The 21,508-nt window shown below is 35.5% G+C and overlaps 1 protein-coding gene across 5 annotated transcripts in view; it reads left to right on the top strand.

Annotated features, from left to right (window-relative positions):
- Positions 1-21,508, top strand: part of SCN2A (sodium voltage-gated channel alpha subunit 2) — a 79,158-nt gene that overhangs the window by 18,636 nt on the left and 39,014 nt on the right. For 2 of the 5 annotated variants that reach the window (XM_030019336.2, XM_030019333.1), the window contains exons 2-11: positions 2,833-3,151; positions 6,253-6,371; positions 8,882-8,971; positions 10,708-10,836; positions 11,516-11,607; positions 12,513-12,785; positions 16,200-16,263; positions 16,834-16,975; positions 17,798-18,004; positions 19,552-19,842. In XM_030019336.2, the coding sequence (XP_029875196.1) occupies positions 2,885-3,151; positions 6,253-6,371; positions 8,882-8,971; positions 10,708-10,836; positions 11,516-11,607; positions 12,513-12,785; positions 16,200-16,263; positions 16,834-16,975; positions 17,798-18,004; positions 19,552-19,842 (1,674 nt within the window). In that variant the 5' untranslated portion in view covers positions 2,833-2,884. Of the gene's footprint in view, positions 1-1,004; positions 1,342-2,832; positions 3,152-6,252; positions 6,372-8,881; positions 8,972-10,707; positions 10,837-11,327; positions 11,420-11,515; positions 11,608-12,512; positions 12,786-16,199; positions 16,264-16,833; positions 16,976-17,797; positions 18,005-19,551; positions 19,843-21,508 lie in introns of those variants that run through there. The other 3 variants (XM_030019337.1, XM_030019335.1, XM_030019334.2) reach the window with 2 other exon arrangements.

Genomic DNA, 21,508 nt, shown 5'->3' with positions numbered 1-21,508 from the left:
ACTTCTGATGTAGATAAATTATATTTCTCATTCAACACATTTTTTCTTAGTTGCTGAAAATTTTGAAACCACTATTTTGATCCAGTCAAACTGTTCGTTCTCTCACAATTACCAAAGAACCAAATTATCAGTATTTGTCCCTCTCTTAATTGTCTTTTTTTCAAAGCCACAGTGGTGTTTCTTCAGCTGCTGTATTCTTTCTTTCTCCAACCTTTCTCACTTTAGAGTCACCCTTGTTTTTTTATTACCTTCCACAGCTCCTTTAGTCCTCTTCACAGCTGAAGGAAAGGACATGGCAGAGGGACAGAAGTAAATGACTGCCTGATGGTCTGAATCTATAGCTACAGGAATGTGTTGCTTGGAAAGTTTGAAAGAGATTTGGGTATGTGTGAGAGGAGGAGGGAAGGGCAGAAGGTTGATGGTGGGGAAAGACAGAGGCTAAAAAAGTTTTATTAGTGCAGTGGGAGAAAAAGTATGAAAATCAGTAAGCATAGAGAATACAAAGAAAGCAGGAGAGTGAAAAGAAGTAGGGTGCCGTTTAGGTGGAGTGGTGTCCAAAGGTGATGTCTTATTGATTTGCCACATTGGCGGGGCTTGCAGTGCTCCTGATCATCTAGTCTTGCTCCCTGCTACAGTGGGTGATTTCTGTACAGGAATTCACCACTGCAGTGAACACTCAAAACTGCCATCCTTCCCTCATTGCTGGCTTTCACAGATTTAGAAAGAATACATATCAAATATATTGTATAAATTTATTTTAGAAAACTGATACAAGCTATAGTTTAAAATAATCCAGACTGCCGATAATTCAGTCTCAGCAACTGCTTTGGTTGTACACTGCTTGTGCAACCTCCATTTTTCTATTTCTCTTACTTTGCTATCCCTCCTACTTTCTTTCTGTGTCACCTTCACAGTTTTAACAGCTATGGTCTCATCAGCAGTAGCTGCTATATATTCAAAAGAATTTTTGAGAATCCTGAGACCTGGCTGGTTATATAAAATCATGTATTTTAGTCCCAGAGTCTCAGTTTAAGCAAGTGTTCGAGCATGCAAAAATGCTTTACCATTTCTGACGAGAATTTATGGATGTATATCAGTACCATCTAGTGGCAATAAGAGTTATAGCACTCAGTAGGCTCGCACAGGAAATGCCAGATTTTACTTCAATAACCAGGATCCTTCAGCAGGAAGTTAGGTGTGGTCTGTAGAAGGAGAATTTAAAAAAAAAAAAAAAAAAAAAAAAAGAGAGAGAAAAAGAAAAAGGAAAAGACATGATGGAATTTTAGCTGCAGTCTTCCTTGGTGCCATTCCAAACCCACATAAGTGCAAGATTCTTCACTGGTAATGAATTTTTAATTTTTTCCTGCGGTATTAAAACAGGATTATGCCCCCCCCCCCCCCCCCCCCCCCAATTAACAATAAAATCTAACAGGATTCTGCTGCAGGACTACTTTCATTTTCCTAATTAACCCTTCTGCTGCTACTAGTCAGTGCAGCTTCCAGCAGCAGTTTGCTACAGACCGTCCATGACAGAATGCACTAGGTTCATTTGCCTGCAATGGAAGAGCACGCTCATAGGGAGACCTGCAGGAGTTGGGGTGTGTGTGGATGTCTGTGTAGGTGTAAATGGCTATGTGCATATGGTTGAAAAGGAGGAGAAAGCATCGTGTTGCAGTTTATTTAGCAGGCTTCAAAAATATGAATTTGTTGCAGCTGTGCTGGAGTATGTGTATTTAGCGAGACAGTAAAATAGAATCATGCTGATTGTATTCTAACTATTGTATCATTTTAATTTGATTGGTATATTGTCTTACTCAGAACTTGTTACTTTTTTATTGCATTTGCTATATTTTTAATGTGCTTACTCAGGAGAAGGACTCTTGAGAAAAATTCTTGAAGGCTATGGCAGAGATCCCATTTATGGTTTCAGATCAAATTATTTGCATTGGGAATATTTTCCACTTGTTCTTTTTAACTGAACTGTCTGGAGACAAGAGATGGTTCTGGTCTTGTCAGTGAAAATTGTGAAAAAAAACCCCAACCAATTGTTATGGTATCAGACATAAAAGATCTAAGTGCAGTATGTAATGATGAAAGATCATTTTTCTTTAATTCAGCAATTCTTCCAGTGCACAGTGTGTTGCCAGGCAGGGGATCTGAATACAGGTGCTTATGCCTGAATCTTGTTTCCTGAGCTGGCAGCTCTGCAAAGGCAGCATATTTGTACCCAAAGAGAAGGAGCATCTCACATTGCTTTCAAATGATCCCTCTGGCCTTACATGGCAGTAATGGATTCTAGGAGTCATTTCTGGTCCTTATAGCTAGAGGGAGGGTTGGTCCAAGGTGCAGCTTTCAGGATAATAAGGAGGTGAATTGTCTGGAGTGTCACTCCTCAGCACCAAACAAGAAACACTTCAGAACTGTTGATTCCTCACACTGAATGTGGTGGAAAATATCTCCTACTTTATTCACTGGAACGGATAGCATTACCCTTGATAAAGGCAAGAAGATGTTATTGTATTGTATGTGACATTTTTTAATACAGTCTATAGAATTGGCAATCTGTTGTCACAAGCACTAAGTTAATTCTAAACTAAATGTTTTAAGAATTGATACCTTCAAGACAACTCTAAGAGGCCAGCTGCAAAGGAAAATGGTTTGTCTTGAAATAAAAACAAATGAAAAAATCCCTTTCACAGCAGCCTCCTCTGGATGATAATTACCAAATTTAACAAGATTTCCCACAGAATATTCTATGAAGGTATATTCCTTTACATTGTTTGTAGCTATATGTGTTGCTGTAAATTTTTTCTGTGTTTTTTATATTTTTAGCACTTTTTTATGAGAGAGGCTAAACAGTAATTAAGAGGTACAGGATGAAAAGATGGCACAATCAGTGCTGGTACCACCAGGACCTGACAGCTTCCGCTATTTCACAAGAGAATCACTTGCAGCTATTGAGCAGCGTGTCAATGAAGAAAAAGCTAAAAAATCCAAACAAGAACGCAAAGATGATGATGATGAAGATGGCCCAAAGCCAAATAGCGACTTGGAGGCAGGAAAGACACTGCCGTTTATTTACGGTGACATACCTCCAGGAATGGTGTCTGAGCCCTTGGAAGACCTGGACCCATATTATATCAATAAAAAAGTGAGTGTGTTGTATATTTCTATCGGACTTCAAGAAGATTAAAATACAAGGACCCCTCTCACAGACATAGTATTTCCAGTATTTTGGACCTGGTCTTTATATATAATACATTCCCCCAGCAGCTGATTTCATTGGCAGAAATCTCAATTGTAAGAACAGAAGTTAGTAATGAAAGTTTGTGGGACCTCATCTGTTGGTAGAGATGCATTTAGGTTTATTTTAATATACCTGGCATTTTACTAAAATTTGTAACTTTCAGTGTTTTACACACAGGAGAATTGAAGAAATAGCACAAGGGTTATCTTTAGAATCATTATTTTATTAATTGCTGTATTATAGATGTGAAAGGAACAGATCTTCACTATGAAACCCACCTCAAAAGTAGCTAGACACCTTCTCACTAGCTTTCCTTACTGTCACATGGAAAGCCTAGGATGCATTCTCTTGTTGCTGGGAAGGATAGGGAAGTATGTAAAGGTAATTTCCAGGATATGCTGAAGATCATCCTCTTCCATTTTGTACTCTACAGAGGCATTGTATATCTGACTTATATAGATAGTCTGGGTGAAAATTTCTTCATATCCAGATTTATATTGTTCTATGATTGTTATCAAAGAGAGGTGTTTAAAAGAGGGACATAAATAAAGAGGAGGTAGGAATTCCTCCTGGAGTGTTGACAGAATGTTACGCAATTTTAAAAATATTTTATAGATATGTTAATTTAAAAAAAAATACAACCATATATTTCCTTTTTGCTTAAAGTAACAACAACAACTGTTGTGGCCAAGCACAGAAGTGCTGAACTTTAGACTTTTGACCAGATGGCTTTGGGTTTCCTCCAGAATTCCAGTCCTACAGATTTTGGCATCATATGTATTGCACCATCATTATTCTACCAGTAAAGAAGAAATTACCAATATTTTTTTTTATTTTTCTGTTTTCATAATTTTTTTCTTGTTCTTTCCTTTCTTTCCTGTGGAAATTAACTAGTGAATAAAAACAAATGAATTTAAAAAAAAAAACCAAACATGAAAGAAAAAGGAAGAAAACCCCCAAGAATTTTTAGGGGTCAAACTTGAACTGCGTTAAAAAAAAACAAATTCAGATATTTACTGCAGGAATTAGGGGTATGCCTCATCACTAATATATTGAAACAATAACAATATGGGCATACCGTAATAAACTAAACAGATGGAGCAGCTTTACAAAAATCAGCTGTACCTTAAATTTTCATTGCAGAATTTCTAAAAATCAATTCATGCTATGGAGAATTGTGAGTTAAATTTGAAAACAACGTTTTCAATTAAATATAGTGTTCTGCTCACTTAAGTGATTTACCCTGTTGAAATCTGGAAGTAAGACAAATGGAATTTGGGTCAAAGTGCTGATCCCTTTTCTTCCTTCTTTTCCCATTCTGCAGTAGTAAAAATCTAAATCCAGTGCTGGAAATCCTAAAGTTAGCACACTTATTATCATGCTTTGGAAACTAGAAAAGTAATTCTGCAATTAAGTGTGGACGTGAAGTAAAATCCTGCTGAATTGCTTGTTCCTGATTGAGAAATGCATAGCAGTTGTCTTGATCTTTTCCAAAAGCATAGTGGTTTCTAGTAGGAGGTGTAAGACTCCAAACTATACGTGCATTGCAATCATAATTTCTCCTATTATTTTTCTTGGTGTTCTTTGCATATCTTTGAACATCCTTGTTTACGTCAGGCTCCAATTTGATTTTTTAATATGTCTTGATGAGTCAGCATCTCACAAATGATGTTTCATCAGAGGTTTTGTCAGAGTAAAGGGAACAGAAAACAGATGAAAAACTCTGATTTGACGGCATATTTTCTTGAACTCCAGGAAGAATAGTGACAGAGTTGAAAAGCAATGGTAGCAAAGAGTACAATCCTTTCTCCTCTACAATAAAGGACCAAAGTATGGCTTGAGAATCAATGGGCATCTGAGAACGCAAATAAGTTTGGTTTGGAAGCACTGAAATTTATGATTTCAGGCAGAGGGAAACACTGTGTTTTCAGGATTTCAGCTGCTGTATTTGGTGCACCTGCTCAGAAAGTAGAGCATAATCTTTATAAATGCTGCCCTCTGATTCCAGCTGAGGCAGATCATGGCTAACTGGCTGTGCTCCAGGTTTGCATGGCTTATGTTCCCTTTGGGCTTTTTAGGGCTGCCACAATGCTAGCTAGATCCTTCAATGAGCATGAACTTTCACCCATGTGTAGAAAGAAGAGATGATAGAAATAGATAGGAATTTCCTCAAAAGCATGGAAATATAAATAATTTAAAAACTGACTGCATGTTAAATAAAGGCTTTATTCTTCTTTATTTCCCAGGTTTTAAGAAAACTTTTACATTTATAAATGCTTTTTTTTAAATGTTGGTAGTATGCATGACATTGCTGAAACTGTGGAGAGACAGTGAAAATACATGGATTATTGAAGTCTGTATTAAGTAAAAGTAAAGCATGACATAAGAAAAATAGAATTGCAGGTATGAAACTCACAAGAAATAGTTGAAAAGAAAAGCAATATGTTACTCTTCTTAGAGTACAGCAAAAACCATTCAGTACATTAGTGTCACGTTGAAAAACTGATTATTGAACACTCAATTTCCTTATTTTCATGAAGATCACTCTTGAAATTTAGATCACTGTAGTACTGTTGTCTTAGTACTTTGATGTGATAATTAATGCTGGTTATTTCATTCAGGGAATGTTGAAGTTTTAATGGCTCTTTTTTAAAGTTACGTACTTCAGTGTATATATTATAAGGTACAAAAAGTATAATAATTTTTCAAATGTTATGTACATTTGTACCTTATGTACCTGTCTTTGCTTTCTAACTAGCAATATCAGGATTACTTATGATTTCTAAATGAACTTATTCAAATGTTTTCTTGCAATTATAGTTGTTTGGCTGGAATCTACTATATGTGAACTGGACGAGGGGATTGTGATTCTGGGGGAGGTGTAAATGGAAGAAGAGTTTGACCAAATATGATCAATGATGAAATTAAAATGATTCTGGGTTTGAACTTGTTTGTAACTTGTTATCTTTTAAATGCTATTTTTCATTCTGTGTTTCTTTTTCCAGACCTTTATAGTATTGAATAAAGGGAAGGCAATATTCCGATTCAGTGCCACCTCTGCCCTGTACATGTTAACTCCTTTCAATCCTCTTAGAAAAATAGCTATTAAGATTTTGGTACATTCATATCCTTTTCAAGTGGTTAGACTAAAACTCTAGTGACTGAGATGTTACTTAGTATTTAAATCATTCCCTGGCACATGTCCCAGGATCAATATGATCTATAGTGCTTTGTCCCTCTTCTCTCTACTATTTCTGTCTTCAGTTCTTTTTTGTATTCCCTTTTTACATTTGTGTTCATTACTGGATCTTAATATAGTAATATCAGAAGCCAGACAACCAGTCATCGTCCATTACAATTTCTTCCTGTGTCTTTTTTCTTCCCCCACCTATTTTTTCCCTTCCCTCTTGTTTTTCCTATAACCATCACATCTTTTTTCATCTTCCCCCCCCCTCCACATTTTTCGTAAACTGCAGATATCTTGCTCAAAATACTTCCAGTTCTTCACTGACACTTTGTGTTAAAAATCAAATCTTTGATCCCAGGTTTGTGCTTGCATGAATATTTAGTGAAAATATGGTTTCATTATTGCTTTTCATTTTCTGATTCAGATAACAATTGCAGAAGGATAGGTTGATAAAACAACTTAGGTTTCTTGTTTTATTTCTTGATCATTATCGCATTATGCACTCATAATCCTGTAGATGTTTTAGTTTCAGTCTTCAAGTAGGTCGTGAGTTTTCCACATTGCAGATGGAGGTTTGCAAAGCCAAATGATCATAATGACTTAACTATTATTTTGTCTTTTTCAGTGTTTTGATAGCTGACTATAGTAGGTATCCCACTGGTCTGATCCCAAATGCTGATATGACCAATGAGGGCATTAACTTCAGCAAGTCTGCTTACTTAAGGAACAAATGCAAATATTTGCACACCTACATTTTACAAGAGCCTAACATAAGCACATTGAAAGTAGTTTTGTGTGTAGCAGTCACATATAGGGATCATGGTGAATAAATCTTGAAACGATTTTTTTCAATCTTGGTATAATGGAAGTCTGATAATTACAATGGTTGTTATTTGTTGGATGTTGTTATCAATGGCTAGCCTACAAATGACTTCAGAATCAATCACGACACTACATACCCTGTTGTGCATTTGCTTGCTACAGGTGTCACTACAAATAATTATTTGTCAATTATATGACACTCCTTAGCATGTTATAGAGCATTATTCAATTACATGGAATAATGGAAGATCATGGGACTGAGATGGTGGTGAAGAGCTAGAGTCACCAAAGTCAGAATGTTAAAAAACATTGTTTAAAATTATGGGAAGGTATATTCTAGTTATTTCTCCACTGGTGAAAGAATAGTGAGGATCTGCAACTCTTAGAGGACATTTCATTAAAAAAGATTTTGAAAGCCTGTGTAAAACACAGGCTTGTGAAACACTCTTATAACATGTTATTTTTTATGTTTTTTAAAATACCTTCCTTTCTCTTCTGCTCCGTTCATATATGTATTACATAGTGAGAAGCTAGATTCTGAGTAAAGGATTTGAAATTTATTTACTGAGCAGAAAACCCAAAGAATTGTTGAATGTAATGCCACAGTTGTTTGACAGTTGAGAAAGCAGAGGTATTTACTGTCGCTTGAAGTTTTTTTCATTAATGTAGACATGCAAATAAAACTTCATGAGGGGAACCTCACAGTCCTTCCCACCCCATTATACTCAGATTTCTATTTAGGAGTATCGTGTGAACCTGCATTTTAGTTAACAGAAGCTAAAGCGCTTCTCAAAGTCGAGCTTTGTCTTCTTTCTAGTTTTAGATGATGGTGCCATCATGTGGACATTTTGTGCATCATCTGTGTGGTTTTCATTTTGGTGTTTGTATTTTCATTTCTAAGAAGAAAGTAATGAGTCCTGAGAGTGAAAGGTTGTAGATCCAGAGCAGTTCTGTTAAAATCAATGAAATTATTTACAACTTGGACCTGTTCTGGAATTCTTTTAGGTTTCTTTTTTTGAGAATATCATGTGCCTTCCCCTTCACCAACTTTTATATTACAAAAGCCATACATAAAGCAAACAGTAATAAAATACTTTTCTCCCTAAAATTTCCCTATGCTCTCTCCTACTGTGTGATAACTAGCTTTCAGTATATGTATTATAATGATAAGCAAAAATTTTGGTACATGCCAAATTCTATGGTGAAAGAGAAGAAAATTGAAGAAAACTTATTTTTCACTGTTTTGTATGCATGAAGTAGATCAGATTTGTCTAGATCATCCAAAACAAATGCTTTTTGTGTTATTCCACTAAATTAGAAGCTAGTACTTCAAACTTTCACATTTTTATGTGAAAAGAAAAAAGCATCTAAGGCCTTCTTAAAATTAGGCGTTGAGGGTTTTTTTATATCTTTCAGATTTTCTAAATTTTAGTATGTGATTGTTCTCTTTTAGCTATAAAGCAGTGCCTGTGGAAGCTTTAACATATTCAGGGCTTTTCCCTGAGTGTTAAGAGAGCAGTGGAGGGATAAATAGCTTCTAATAGTGGAAATCTGCCAAAGCAGCATGTTATTTGATACTCTTTTTATGAGATTTTCTGGCTTACATTCCTTAACTCTTAACCTACATTATTCAGCATGCTTATAATGTGCACTATTTTGACCAACTGTGTATTTATGACCATGAGTAACCCTCCAGACTGGACAAAGAATGTAGAGTAAGTTAAATGGATTTTCTTTGAATAATATTCAGTAATCTGAAATAAACTGCTGTAAATTATTTTATATTAGGATGGCATGGACTGGCAGCAGCCACCTTATTGGCATATCCTTTCAACAGGTATTCTCATGCTAGCTTCTTCTGTGTAATATTAAATACATATATTTTACCAAGTTGTTCAATATCCATCCTCTGTTTGCAGTACTAGATGGGGAATGTAAGAAGAGAAGCTAGTCTTATGATCATGCAAAAAAGTGGATTATAAATATTTTCCACTGCATTCAATGTTACATCTGTGCAAGAATGCAGGGAAATACACTATTCCATCTCTGTTGCAATAACCGTTACAGATAAAGGGATCATCTGATGGATGGCTGTGTTCACCATAGCACAGCTTTCCTTTACCAAAGACAATCTAGCAATGGAAAGCTTGTATGAAAAATAAGCTATTAAAAATGTGTTTAAGTGATTGGCTAATCTTACCATAGGAAGAAAAAAAGTTCCGATATGATGTCAACTACTTGGTGCCGATATACAATTGTTGCATATTTTGTGATAGTTCCAAGGCTGTAGACTACAGCATGAAACACTGCTCTTCATGGTGTTTCATTTTTGCAATAGCATTTTATGCTTCTGCTTCTTCTTCATTCCTAAATGCTTTGGATGATACGTACCTGTTTAATCTTCAGTAATCAAAAGTGAAATCATAGAGCTATTAAAGTCAGTAGAGGCATTCTCATTTTGAATTCAATATGAACATACATGTATTCAGGATGTCTAGCATATAGTAAATATTTATGAGTAAAGATAGCTAGTTTGAATATTTATTCATGTCATTACATTGTGCCATTTAGATATACAACAGAAGTCCTTCTCATCTGTTGAGTAAAGTTGTGCAGGAAAGAAATTTTTTAGTAATTGAACCGAAAAAATTCACATTGGAAAATTAGTTTCAGTTTGGCTCAATACTGAAAATCAGTTCAAGCCTTTTCAGCAGTTTAATTTGAATTCTTTTCCATTAAAGATATAAATGAAACTAAATTTCAGGATGACATCATTTGGAGATAGAAAATTGAAATTACTCAGAATGCCAGAATTAAACATTTTTACTTTTTACATTTCAATCTCATTTTTTAGTCAAAATGAGTAGCTGAATTTTGTTGGCATTTGTAAATACTTTTGGTTGTTCTTGCACAGGATTTTGCATCTGAAAGTATTTGTTTCATTCCAGTACCATGCCTGTCTTGCTGAAGGTGGAGTACTGGATACACCTACTCTGTAACAAAGTCAATGGGGAACTGATGATGGTTGGCACATTGCCAGCACATGGTACTAAGCAACATTTCAGCATAAAAATAACACTGAAGAAAGAAGTTTTTAGTCTGGAAGCAACTTCTGAAATCCTAACATAATCCATCTGTGTGTTTTGTTATAACATGGATTCAAATTGAACATAAACGTGCACCAATGAAGTAACCAGCAATTTTGCAACTATCTCATTGGTATAGAACATAGAATTTGAACTTAAGCTGTGGGTTGTCATTTAGTCTTTTAGTCATAATTTGATTCCTCCTTCCTTATGATATAAATTCTGCAGATATTTAAAGTTGGTTGTAACTTCCATTAAATTCTTATGCCGCTTAAAGAGAAGAAATGAGAATAAAGCAACTAGAGAACATAATGTGTAAAGATAACGTGTGTTTCTGTAAACTCTGTCTTGCATATTTTCCTCAGATACACATTCACTGGAATTTATACCTTTGAATCCCTTATTAAAATTCTTGCAAGGGGCTTCTGTTTAGAAGATTTTACATTTCTTCGAGACCCATGGAATTGGCTAGATTTCACTGTCATTACATTTGCGTAAGTCTTCTACTTTTTTTTTTTTTTTAATAAAAAATTCTTTCTGATAGCATGAAATTAGTGACTAAAAATTGCCTCATATTTTGTCAGCCAGAACATTTGGAGCCTGGACTTCCTGCAGTTTCAATATGTTTCTTCTACCTCTTTTACACATTTTAGTATTTCTAACTAAGCATGTGCTGCAGAGGCCAGCATGGTGTGCCAGCCCTTTAGGATTGTGAATGCCATCAGCCTGAACTGTTCATAGCCTGTCTCCTTTCTGCATACCAGAATTAAAGGAATCCCTTTGACTTCCTGCTATAAACTGACCAAATTAGGTGTCAAACATCAAGTCACTGTGGTTTATTTTGATAAAAATTTAATTTTATGGTCAGAAGCATATGTATAACACAGGCAAAATACAGTGAACGGTGAAGAGGTCTTGATCAAAGACCCAAGCAAATAGGATAAAATCTGCCTCAATTCTGAGTAACTGTGATTTAATCCTACAGGTATGTAACAGAATTTGTAAACCTAGGCAATGTTTCAGCTCTTCGAACTTTCAGAGTATTGAGAGCTTTGAAAACTATTTCTGTAATCCCAGGTAAGAAGTAGTTGGTGTAAGGTGTTAGGCCCCTCGTATCTCCAACTGTTATTTGTGTGCTGTCATTGTGTTTGTGTGTGAACTCCCCTATTACAGATATGTGACAGAGTTTGTGGACCTGGGCAATGTCTCAGCGTTGAGAACATTCAGAGTTCTCCGAGCTTTGAAAACAATATCAGTCATTCCAGGTGAGAGCTAGGTTAAACACTGAGGCTGACTTTTGTTCTACAAAGGCTGTACTCACATTTTTAAAGCATAAGCCTTGTTTGCTACACATTGTTAACAAAATAAAAAAGCAGGAGTCAAGACATGCAATTTTATTTAAATTGATTCTTGCTTCTCCTATATTAGTTGTATTTTCTTTTCAAAAAAATCAGCCTTTGAGTTTAACAAATTCTTGCATGAGATATTTGCAGTAAACAGCCTATGTGATTTGCATCTTATGACATCAAGCTTTCCTTTACATGTTTTAAATATAAGTTAATGTTAAGCTTTCATACTGATGCAAATTTTATCATTTATTGCAGGCACTTGATATAGCAACTTAATTAAGTTTTAAGTCATGTATAAAAAATTAAACTCTAAAGGATAGCATGGGCCATGCATGGGGTATTGTTTTAAAGATGTCTTTCTTCTCCAAACCATCACCCCTCTTATATTGTAAGAAGATTATTATGATATAATTCAAGTATGCACTTATAATGTCTTTATAATGGGTCTACTAATGCAGAATACTTTTTAAAAGGTTCATATAAGAAAGGTTTGGGCAAGAAGCATCAGCAAAAGCAAACGATGCTTTTCTATGTAGGGTTGAGATATAGCATGAATAATAAAATCACTTGTTTTGGCATAAACAATGTGTTTGGTATTATCTACTTTTTATTTCTGTACACTGTAAAATAAGCATAAACTTACAGCTTTTCATTCATCTTCACAAGTAATAAGGCTTTTCATGAAAATTATTGTATCAAATATTAAACTCATTTAGTTGTCATTTTGCATGAAATCTTTATCTTGTCAGGAAAAATCACATGATTTTTTTGTGTGTTTAGTATCTGTTTAATATCATAATAAAAATCTTTTCTCTTTGCAGGCTTGAAGACTATCGTGGGAGCCCTAATTCAGTCGGTGAAGAAGCTCTCAGATGTTATGATCCTGACTGTGTTTTGTCTGAGTGTATTTGCGCTAATAGGGCTGCAGCTGTTCATGGGCAACTTGAGGAATAAATGCCTGCAGTGGCCTCCAGACAATTCTACTTTTGAAACAACTGTTATTTCCTACTTTAATAGCTCTATAGGTGAAAATGGTACATTTATTAATACAACAATGACAACATTTAACTGGGATGAGTACATCGAAGACAGAAGTAAGAGTTACTTATATCATCTACTGCATTGATTTTCTGGAATTTTTTTGAGCAGTTACAAAAGCATCAGTATCTTTCCATTGCACTTAAAATGGTGTAATCTGGCCAAGAGACATAAAAGCACTCAATTTGTGTAGTAAATAAAAGAACAGTCATAATGTAGTTTAACATACTCACAATATTGTACTGGGTACCAAAATATCTTTTTTTACCTTTTACTCTTTACTTATGACTTTTTGAGTAAATCCACATTGCAGCACAAAGCAGAAATTTCTGTGCTAGCCTCAAGCCTCCTGAAATAGTGTGACAGTCCTAATATGGGATCTGAAATCATATAGCTACATTAGTGCAAGATAATGCCCAATATCATAAATCCACATTTGAACGTCAGTTAGTTCAGGAATACTGCCATAGCACGTGAATGCAGCTGTGTTGTTTATTCTGGAACTTGGTGAATGTCTCTGCATCACACTCCCTTGCACAGCGCAGACATGCCTACTGGTGATTTATCCCATGCTTCTTATTCTAGCAAAATAAGAACTAGATTCCATTTTATGTATCTTAATTTGTTGCTTATCTGTGGAAGATCAAGAAATTAGCATTTTGGTCTCCTTTGTACTTCATAATACAGTATTTTCACCGGTTTAGGTAGTTAATGTCACTACTGTGTTAACAAAAATTGTTTTAAAATTCAGATAGAACAACTCTGAACATATCTGTAGTAGATTGCTATTCTGTCTTTCATAATGGTAAATAGCTTCAGTCTCTCCTATTTATCTATTTAGTCCCTCCTATTTATTTTAGTGTATTTAGGGTTTTAATTTTGTAATTAAATAATCTTAGGTTTTTTTATAAAGTCTGTATAAATGTGTTAACTGATGCCTGTATCACTGAAAGTTAGGAAATCTCAGTTTAACAGCTAAATGCTTTTGGATCTAAGTCTCATTTCCTTATAATCTTTTAATGTACTTAGCATTTCAGTATGCTTGTAGTATCATAGAAATGTCATCCTGGAGAAGATTTTGGATGATAACCTATTCTTAAAAACATCTGAAGAACAGATTCCATTCCATTCCCCTTTAGCTGCTTCTGGTACTACATAAAAAACAGAAAGCTTTTTCTAAATATCTGACCTAAGTTTTCCTAATCTCAGACTGAATATATTACTACTTCTCCTGTGGACTTAGAAGATAATCGTAGACTACTTTATATTAGTCTTTATGATATTTTAAAACTGTTATCTTCTTTATTTCTTATCTTTTCTAAACCAAGCAATCCTATTTTCTATTTTGCATTTTCTCTACCTATTTTCACATTTTTTTGCTTTTTTGGATTCTTTCCAATTAGTCTGGGATTTTGGTTTTTCTTTTTTGTTTGGGTTTTTTTTGGTTATGGTTTTTGGGGTTTTTTTTTGTTTTTTTTTTAATGAGATGCTCAAATCTGGTACTTACTCCTCTAATAAAGGTACAAATTTGAAGTAATTACCTCATGTGCCATATATGCAACATTCCTATTACATCTCAAAATTACATCATTTTTATATCAGCACTGTATTGTTGATTCACAGTCAACTTGCAGTTCATGACAGTCACTGCATCTTTTTGTACAGCAGTGGCTGTGGCCAGATCCTGTCTATTTTGCATTTATGTATGTGATTTTGCCTTGTCAACTGTAGCATTTTCCACTTGTCTCTATTGAAATAAATCCAATTGCTTTTGGACCAGCTTGTCAGTTTGTAAAGGTCATTCTAAATTTCAATCATCTTCTCTCCTAGCTTGATGTCTTCAGAATACTTGATGCATTTTTTTCTATTATTTCATGTCTTGAGTTGGTAATGAAACTTGTTATGAAAACCATGTATAGCACAGATCCCTGGAGGATTTTCAGAAAGATGCCCTTATGAATTGACATTGGGCCACTGGTGACTGCTCTCCGAGAATCTTTTTTCTAGTATTTTGTGATGATTCCAGCCAGAACATATCTCCTTTATTTGCTTATGGAAGCATCATGTAGGACTTGTACCCATGACTGCTATCCTGTTATTAAGTTGGCAGGAGACAGGAAGAGTTTTATATATGGCATGTTTTTTATAAACTCATATTGACTATTTTTATTACTTTATCATTATCATCTTTGTATTGAAAAATTTATTATTTAAATGTTTTCCAAAATAGTGGGCTGAGAGTTGAGCTGACTGGATGGTTTAACTGGATCCTCTGCTTACCAAATTTGAAAATTCCGCTTGGAGCCTATCTGCATCTTTAAACTTTTAAAATTTTTAAGTAGGGCTTAAATCTCTCACAGGGCATGACTATGTGAGCACCGGAATGTCTGAAAATCGACTGTTTTCTTATCTGATATCTGAGAATAGATTGCAGATGCATAAATTACACACATAATCCCTCTCTCTAAAATAAACAGATTTTATGCTGCCTCTATCGTGTACTGGTGGTTACAGAGTAGAAGCAGTCAATAGGAACTGGTTGCAATTCCCTGCTTGTCTCTTTAGCATTAGCCCTCAGTTAGTTCATGCCAGCTAAGCTAGTCCATGCCAGCTGGCAGTGAATCTCAAGGAACCATCTGCTTCCTGGGAACAGCCAGAACATACCTAATTTTGGCAACTTTAACTTAATATGCCACCTGACCCAAAAATCTCCACTAGAGATTCCCATTTTACCACAAGAATCCCAAACTAGGAATTGATGGCAAATTGGTTTTCCCTTTCTGCCTCAAAGGAAAAGAATGTGCCGGGAGCTTTTAAGACTTCCATCTCTTTAAATTATATTTTACCTCATTTTAATAGTTAGCCTATTAACAAAATACCTATAGATACTTCAAGTACATTCCTCTGCTACAGAATTTTGTGTAGTAATTTTTTGTAATGTACAATAAAAGCTTGGTTTCTCCCTCAGCTGCTCAAGTCAAGATCCAGTTAGCAATTTCTTGTGCATGTTGTGCTGTGCTTTCATGCCGCAAAAATTTCACTACTTTTTCAAATAGTATTTGGATAAAACAGTATGTAATGAATAATTATAAATTAATAACACTAAATGTTATATATCAAAATGCATGAACAAAGGCAGGGAATCGCCCTCATCCTTTGTCTCATTTTCCATGTATTTGTTCGCTCATTTGCTGACATACCATTTGGGTAGGTTACTGAGAATTAGCTGTACAACTACCTTTCTATTTTCTAAAGAAAGGCCAACTTCAAGACTCTATAGAAAGTAATTTTCCTGTCAAAACCATATTTTCATGCTTTTTTCATTCCTAATCACTATATATTGCAGTTAAACTGTTTGTTAGCTCTGCTCATTTCTTTAAAGTGTAAAAGTCTATATCATTGCTCAACTTCCATTAGGTATAAATGATGTCTTTCTCATCACCCTTTCAATTTATTTTTTTAAAAAACAGATCATTTCTACTTCTTGGAAGGACAAAATGATGCTCTGCTGTGTGGCAATAGCTCAGATGCAGGGTAAGAAAATGGTCATCATTTTTCATTATGCATCAAGAAAAAATAATTAGCTACTTAGAATAGCTCAGGTGGTCAACTTTAGTATCAACCGTACCATAGAGTTGCAAATTACCAATGTTTTGCAGTTGAAGCTATATCTAAATATAACCATCTATGTGATTTGAGTTTACACGGGCACTTTCGTCAGCATCTTAGGCTAATTTTGTAAAGGTAACCACGTGAATGCTATGTGCATAAATGTTGCTGCCAGCTTGCTGACAACTGTTTATCATCAGCCATGCTAGTTGACACTCTTCTCTTGTCCTGGTGGAGATGTGTTCATATGACAAATTGTGGGGAAGGGTAGATTGCTTTTAGTTATATTAACAAGGCATTGAAATATCATTAGGAAATGGAGTTAAAAATTGAAAAACCAATAAGATATATATTTTTATCTTAGGTATGTAGAATAAAATTTTACTTGTTCATAATTTTATTAGCAACTGGTACTCCTGAACAATTTTGTGATTTACTATAGCATATCGTAATTTAGAGTAGTTGCTAAAAATAGCATTTCCTCTTCTTTTGTAGTCAATGTCCAGAAGGATATATATGTGTGAAAGCTGGTAGAAACCCCAACTATGGCTACACAAGTTTTGATACATTCAGTTGGGCATTCTTGTCACTGTTTCGATTGATGACTCAGGACTTTTGGGAGAATCTTTACCAGCTGGTGAGGACTTATTAAAATAAACAGCACCATCACCAATACCATTACTACATAGTACTTGCATAGTTATTTTCATTCACGTGTCCCTAAGGCCTTTGGGACAGAAATCATCTTTTATTTCATATATGTAATCTGTCTAAAACAATAGGGCCCTTGTTCATGGTTTAGGTTCCCATGTACTACTCAAATACATAATAAGAAATAGCTGCTCTTTTATGAAGGTGGTTAAGCATTATTGTTTCTTTTCACAAATGAGTAAATGAACTTAAGTTGTTAAAGCTTCTTACCCAAACATGCTGTAAATAGATGCTAGTTAAATTGATTTGCAGTCTAGTACAAACATGTTGTCTTTGAAAAGGTTACATCTTGTCCCTGAACTACACATATCCTTAACCTGAAGGACAGTGGTGTTGTACAGCATGATGTTTTGTATACTGTACTGTCTTTGTGGCATTGTAGTTTGGGACTGATGAGACAAGAAGGTAAGATGCTGATTAGTGGCCCCCCTACTGTTAGATTTAAAGGCTATAATATAGACGTATAGTGGGGGCAGCAACAGCTACTACAGATTCTCATTGGTAGAAGTTCTGAAGTATTCAAGCTACAGAATCTTATTTACCGTGACCATAGTAGACACAAAGCTTGGATTTTTTCACATGTAGCCAGGATATAATACTATTTGTATATGGAAAAATTAACTAAATAATCTTGTGCTAAATCAAAGCAATTTTATAATGTATTTCTAGATTATAACACAGATGCTACCATATTACACAACTGTATTTAAAAGTCTGCTAAAAATGTGTATTATCTCTTTTTCTCCAGACACTGCGTGCTGCCGGGAAAACATACATGATATTTTTTGTTTTGGTCATTTTCCTGGGTTCTTTCTACCTGATTAACTTGATCCTGGCTGTGGTTGCCATGGCCTATGAAGAACAGAATCAAGCAACCATGGAAGAAGCAGAGCAGAAAGAAGCAGAATTTCAGCAAATGCTGGAACAACTGAAAAAGCAACAGGAAGAAGCTCAGGTATCCCTGTAAAGTAAAATTCGTTCTTCCATTCATGATTGTGGTCAGATGCTTTATGTCCACATATGAGAATACTTTTACTCCCCTACTCCTAACAATGTATTACCTTCAGTCTTAGAAATTCCTTCTTTTTGCAAACATCTTTAATGTTTTCCATTGCACTGTTTCTGCTGGCTGAGTGAACCAGCACTAATAATTTGTGACAAAAATTATAACCAATAAGCTAAGATACTGGATTTTCAAATTGGAGATGGAAATTAACTTTTATACTGAGCACTTGAAAAAGTTGCCCAGAGTGCTTGTGGAATCACCATCCTTGGAGATAATCAAAAGCCATCTGGACATGGTCCTGGGCAACCTGCTTTAGGTGACTGTCCTGGTTTCAGCTAGGATAGAGTTAACTGTCTTCCTAGTAGCTGGTACGCGCACCAGCAGCACCGCCCTGGCTCGGCGGTTAAACCACGACAGTGACCCTATCTGCGCTGGGAGTTGGACATGATGACCCCCAGAGGCTCCTTTCCAACCTCAACCATTCTGTGATTCTGTGAAATGGAGATGGAGACATAAGGAAAAAAAAACACCAGGAAATCTGCTTATTTAAGTAACATAAGCAAAACTATTGTAGGTGCAGTGGGAAAAATAGTTTAATATTTTGCTCCAGCAACATTTGGCTTTTTCTACTCCTTCCCCAGCTCTCACAGCAGAAAGCTATAGTGTTCCAGTTTTCTTTAAAACTGGAAAAAGTGAAGAAACTGGAGAAAATGCTTCTGTGGTACAGACATCATGATTACATACTGCTTTGAAATTCATTTTCATTTTTTGAAGACTCTGAAATCTTTAATAGGATAATTGATAATGTCTGCTTGGCATGTGGCCACATAGAGCAGAAGTTGAACTACGTTGTCCATGTAAGCACACGACTAAAGTCAGCAATAGGGGTCTTTTTTTTTTTGTTTGGTTAGTTGGTATCTGTTGGGTTTTTTACCACAACTTGTAAATAAATGTTAATCAAATGCTCCACAAATGTTTGAAACTTCAAACAGCAACAGGTCTCTAATAGCCTGCAGTTTAACTCAAATCTCTGATTATGACTTGCAAAACTGAGATAACCAATGTTACACCAGATCTTTAATAGACTAGAGAGTATTCAAAATCCAGCAAAATGGTGTAAGGAAGTGTTGCTTCCTCGTAACATGGATTTTTGCGATTGTTTGAGCCTTGATTCCTTACTTTTGCATAGTATTTCAGGTCAAAAATTCATTGCAACATATTGCTCCAATCTGAAACAGATGCTCGTTAACTTGGTTCTCTGACAGCACAGTTCTCCCTTGGGCTGCTCTAACTCCTGGTTTATGGAGCAGTGGCAAATTATGGTTCCTGTGGTATTTCACAAATTATACTTCTTATGATATGCTGGGTTCAGTGAAGTGGGATCATTGCTTTTATTTCAAAATCATTATTTTTTTAAGAATGGCAATAAATTTAAAATAGCGAGTGGTGTGTGTTTGTATAAATGTTGTAAATTGCATATGTGCTTGTACGTATAGGCGGCAGCAGCAGCTGCAGCAGCTGACTCAAGAGATTATAGTGGAGTAGGTGGAATAGGAGGATTCTCCGAAAGTTCTTCTGAGGCATCAAAACTGAGCTCAAAGAGTGCTAAAGAGAGGAGAAATAGAAGAAAGAAAAAAAAGCAAAAAGAACAATCTGAAGGCGAGGAGAAGGATGGGGAAGAATTTCACAAATCTGAATCAGAGGACAGCATCAAAAGGAAAGGTTTCCGATTTTCCATTGAGGGGAATAGACTGACATATGAAAAGAGATTCTCTTCCCCACACCAGGTACCATAGTATTATTACCTCTTAAACACTTCTGTTGTCTACTCATCATATGAACAAAACCCTGTAAAGTAGTTTGGTCAATTTTTGCAAAAGATACCACAGATTCTTTAATATCTTAAATCAAAGTATGACCAGGTTAATACTTGCAGCCAAAGATGAAACTGTAAGAATTTGAGAGATTTTTGTTTTATTCTGAATTTATGTGTGAAAAATCAAAATAATGTGTATTACTTAAAATGAGTTGTATTTCAAGTTTCTTAATGAAAATGGACCTATCTCTCTATCAAGATGGATGTATTCAGCATGATCAGTGGCTTCAAAATTTGGTGCACACATACAAAGGAATTTCATGTTTTAAATGAGAAAAGTACTGAATTTGGGATGCAAAAAACCCAGTAGAAAATGCATAAATGCTCATGTGAAATTTGACAAATTAATTGATGTGAGACCATTGATTGTGTTATCTTAAAGAAGGTGGAAATATGTGTGGCAATGTGTCCTTGCATGTGTTCTCTTACATTGAAACACCAGTGACTCAGAGTGCCATCTGCATCTCCCATCCAGACATTTATTTCATTTGATAGTTTTGTTATCTCTTCTACAGTTTTTAGAGCTCCTCTTCATTTGCCCAGCTCCAACTGTCCCCTCAGCACTTCCAGTCCAGTTGTCACATCCATTCTGTCCTTTTTCTGACCCTTTGTGTGCCTCAATATGCTTCTTCCTTTTATCCCCACCTTCTTGATTCTCCCTGGTCTTTATGACTTGCTTTCTCCCTCTTTTTAGTCACTATTACTAAACTCATTCCTTCCTTTTTAATCCTCTTCTATTACTGTCTCTGGAAAGCCTGTTTCATCCCTAAATAGATCATGAACATTCATATTCTCTTCATGTATCACTTTCTCCAGCTCCCATTCTCAAAGAAGCTCAGACCTCTTCATCCAGTATTTTCTTATTAAGGATTGTCCTCCTTAGATCAGACTGTGGTGGGAATATAGTGTTTCTAGCTTCCTATTTCTGCCAAGTTAACTCCTCCTTCCACATACCTCCTAACGTACTTCCTTTTTTAATAGTACTTCATCCAACCCCCCCCCCACCGCCCCAGTCCACCACCGGTTTATGTTGTTAACTGTCTAACTAATCTCTGTAAGACTTCATTGCTGAATTTAGTTAGTTCATGGTTTGTTCTGTTCCTTACACAAATTTTCACACCTATATCCATTGACTTCAACTTCATGTTGAAGACCCATCTGATCCCTTAGCTGCATATTCTTGCTTGTGTCTTCATTCAGACTGCACCCTTATTCAACTGCAGCTCATTTCATCCATCTTGTAAGCAATGAAGCATGCCTCATACAACTTGTTCCTCTTACCTTTCCATCTCCAAGTTCATTTACAGCTGTTTACTATGACAGTTTAGCAATCCCCTCCCCTCTGGTTTTCCAGCCCTAGTTCCTTTTCACTCTGGGTTCTAGCCACTACACAGAACTTCTACTCACCAGTTTTTAATAACCTTTTCCTAGATGAAACTCAGGTTTTTATCTCATCTTTGACATTTTCCTTGACATTTCACTTGCCTTCAATGTAACTGACCATTATGTTCTTCCTGAAAACTTATTCTTCCTAACATTCATGATTTCATCTTCTCTCAATTCTCCTGGTTTAGCTG

The sequence above is a fragment of the Aquila chrysaetos genome, chromosome 6, assembly GCF_900496995.4.
Source record: "Aquila chrysaetos chrysaetos chromosome 6, bAquChr1.4, whole genome shotgun sequence".
Taxonomy (NCBI): Eukaryota; Metazoa; Chordata; class Aves; order Accipitriformes; family Accipitridae; genus Aquila; species Aquila chrysaetos.
Note: the sequence above shows the minus strand (reverse complement) of the source record. Positions and strands in the feature narration are given on the sequence as shown.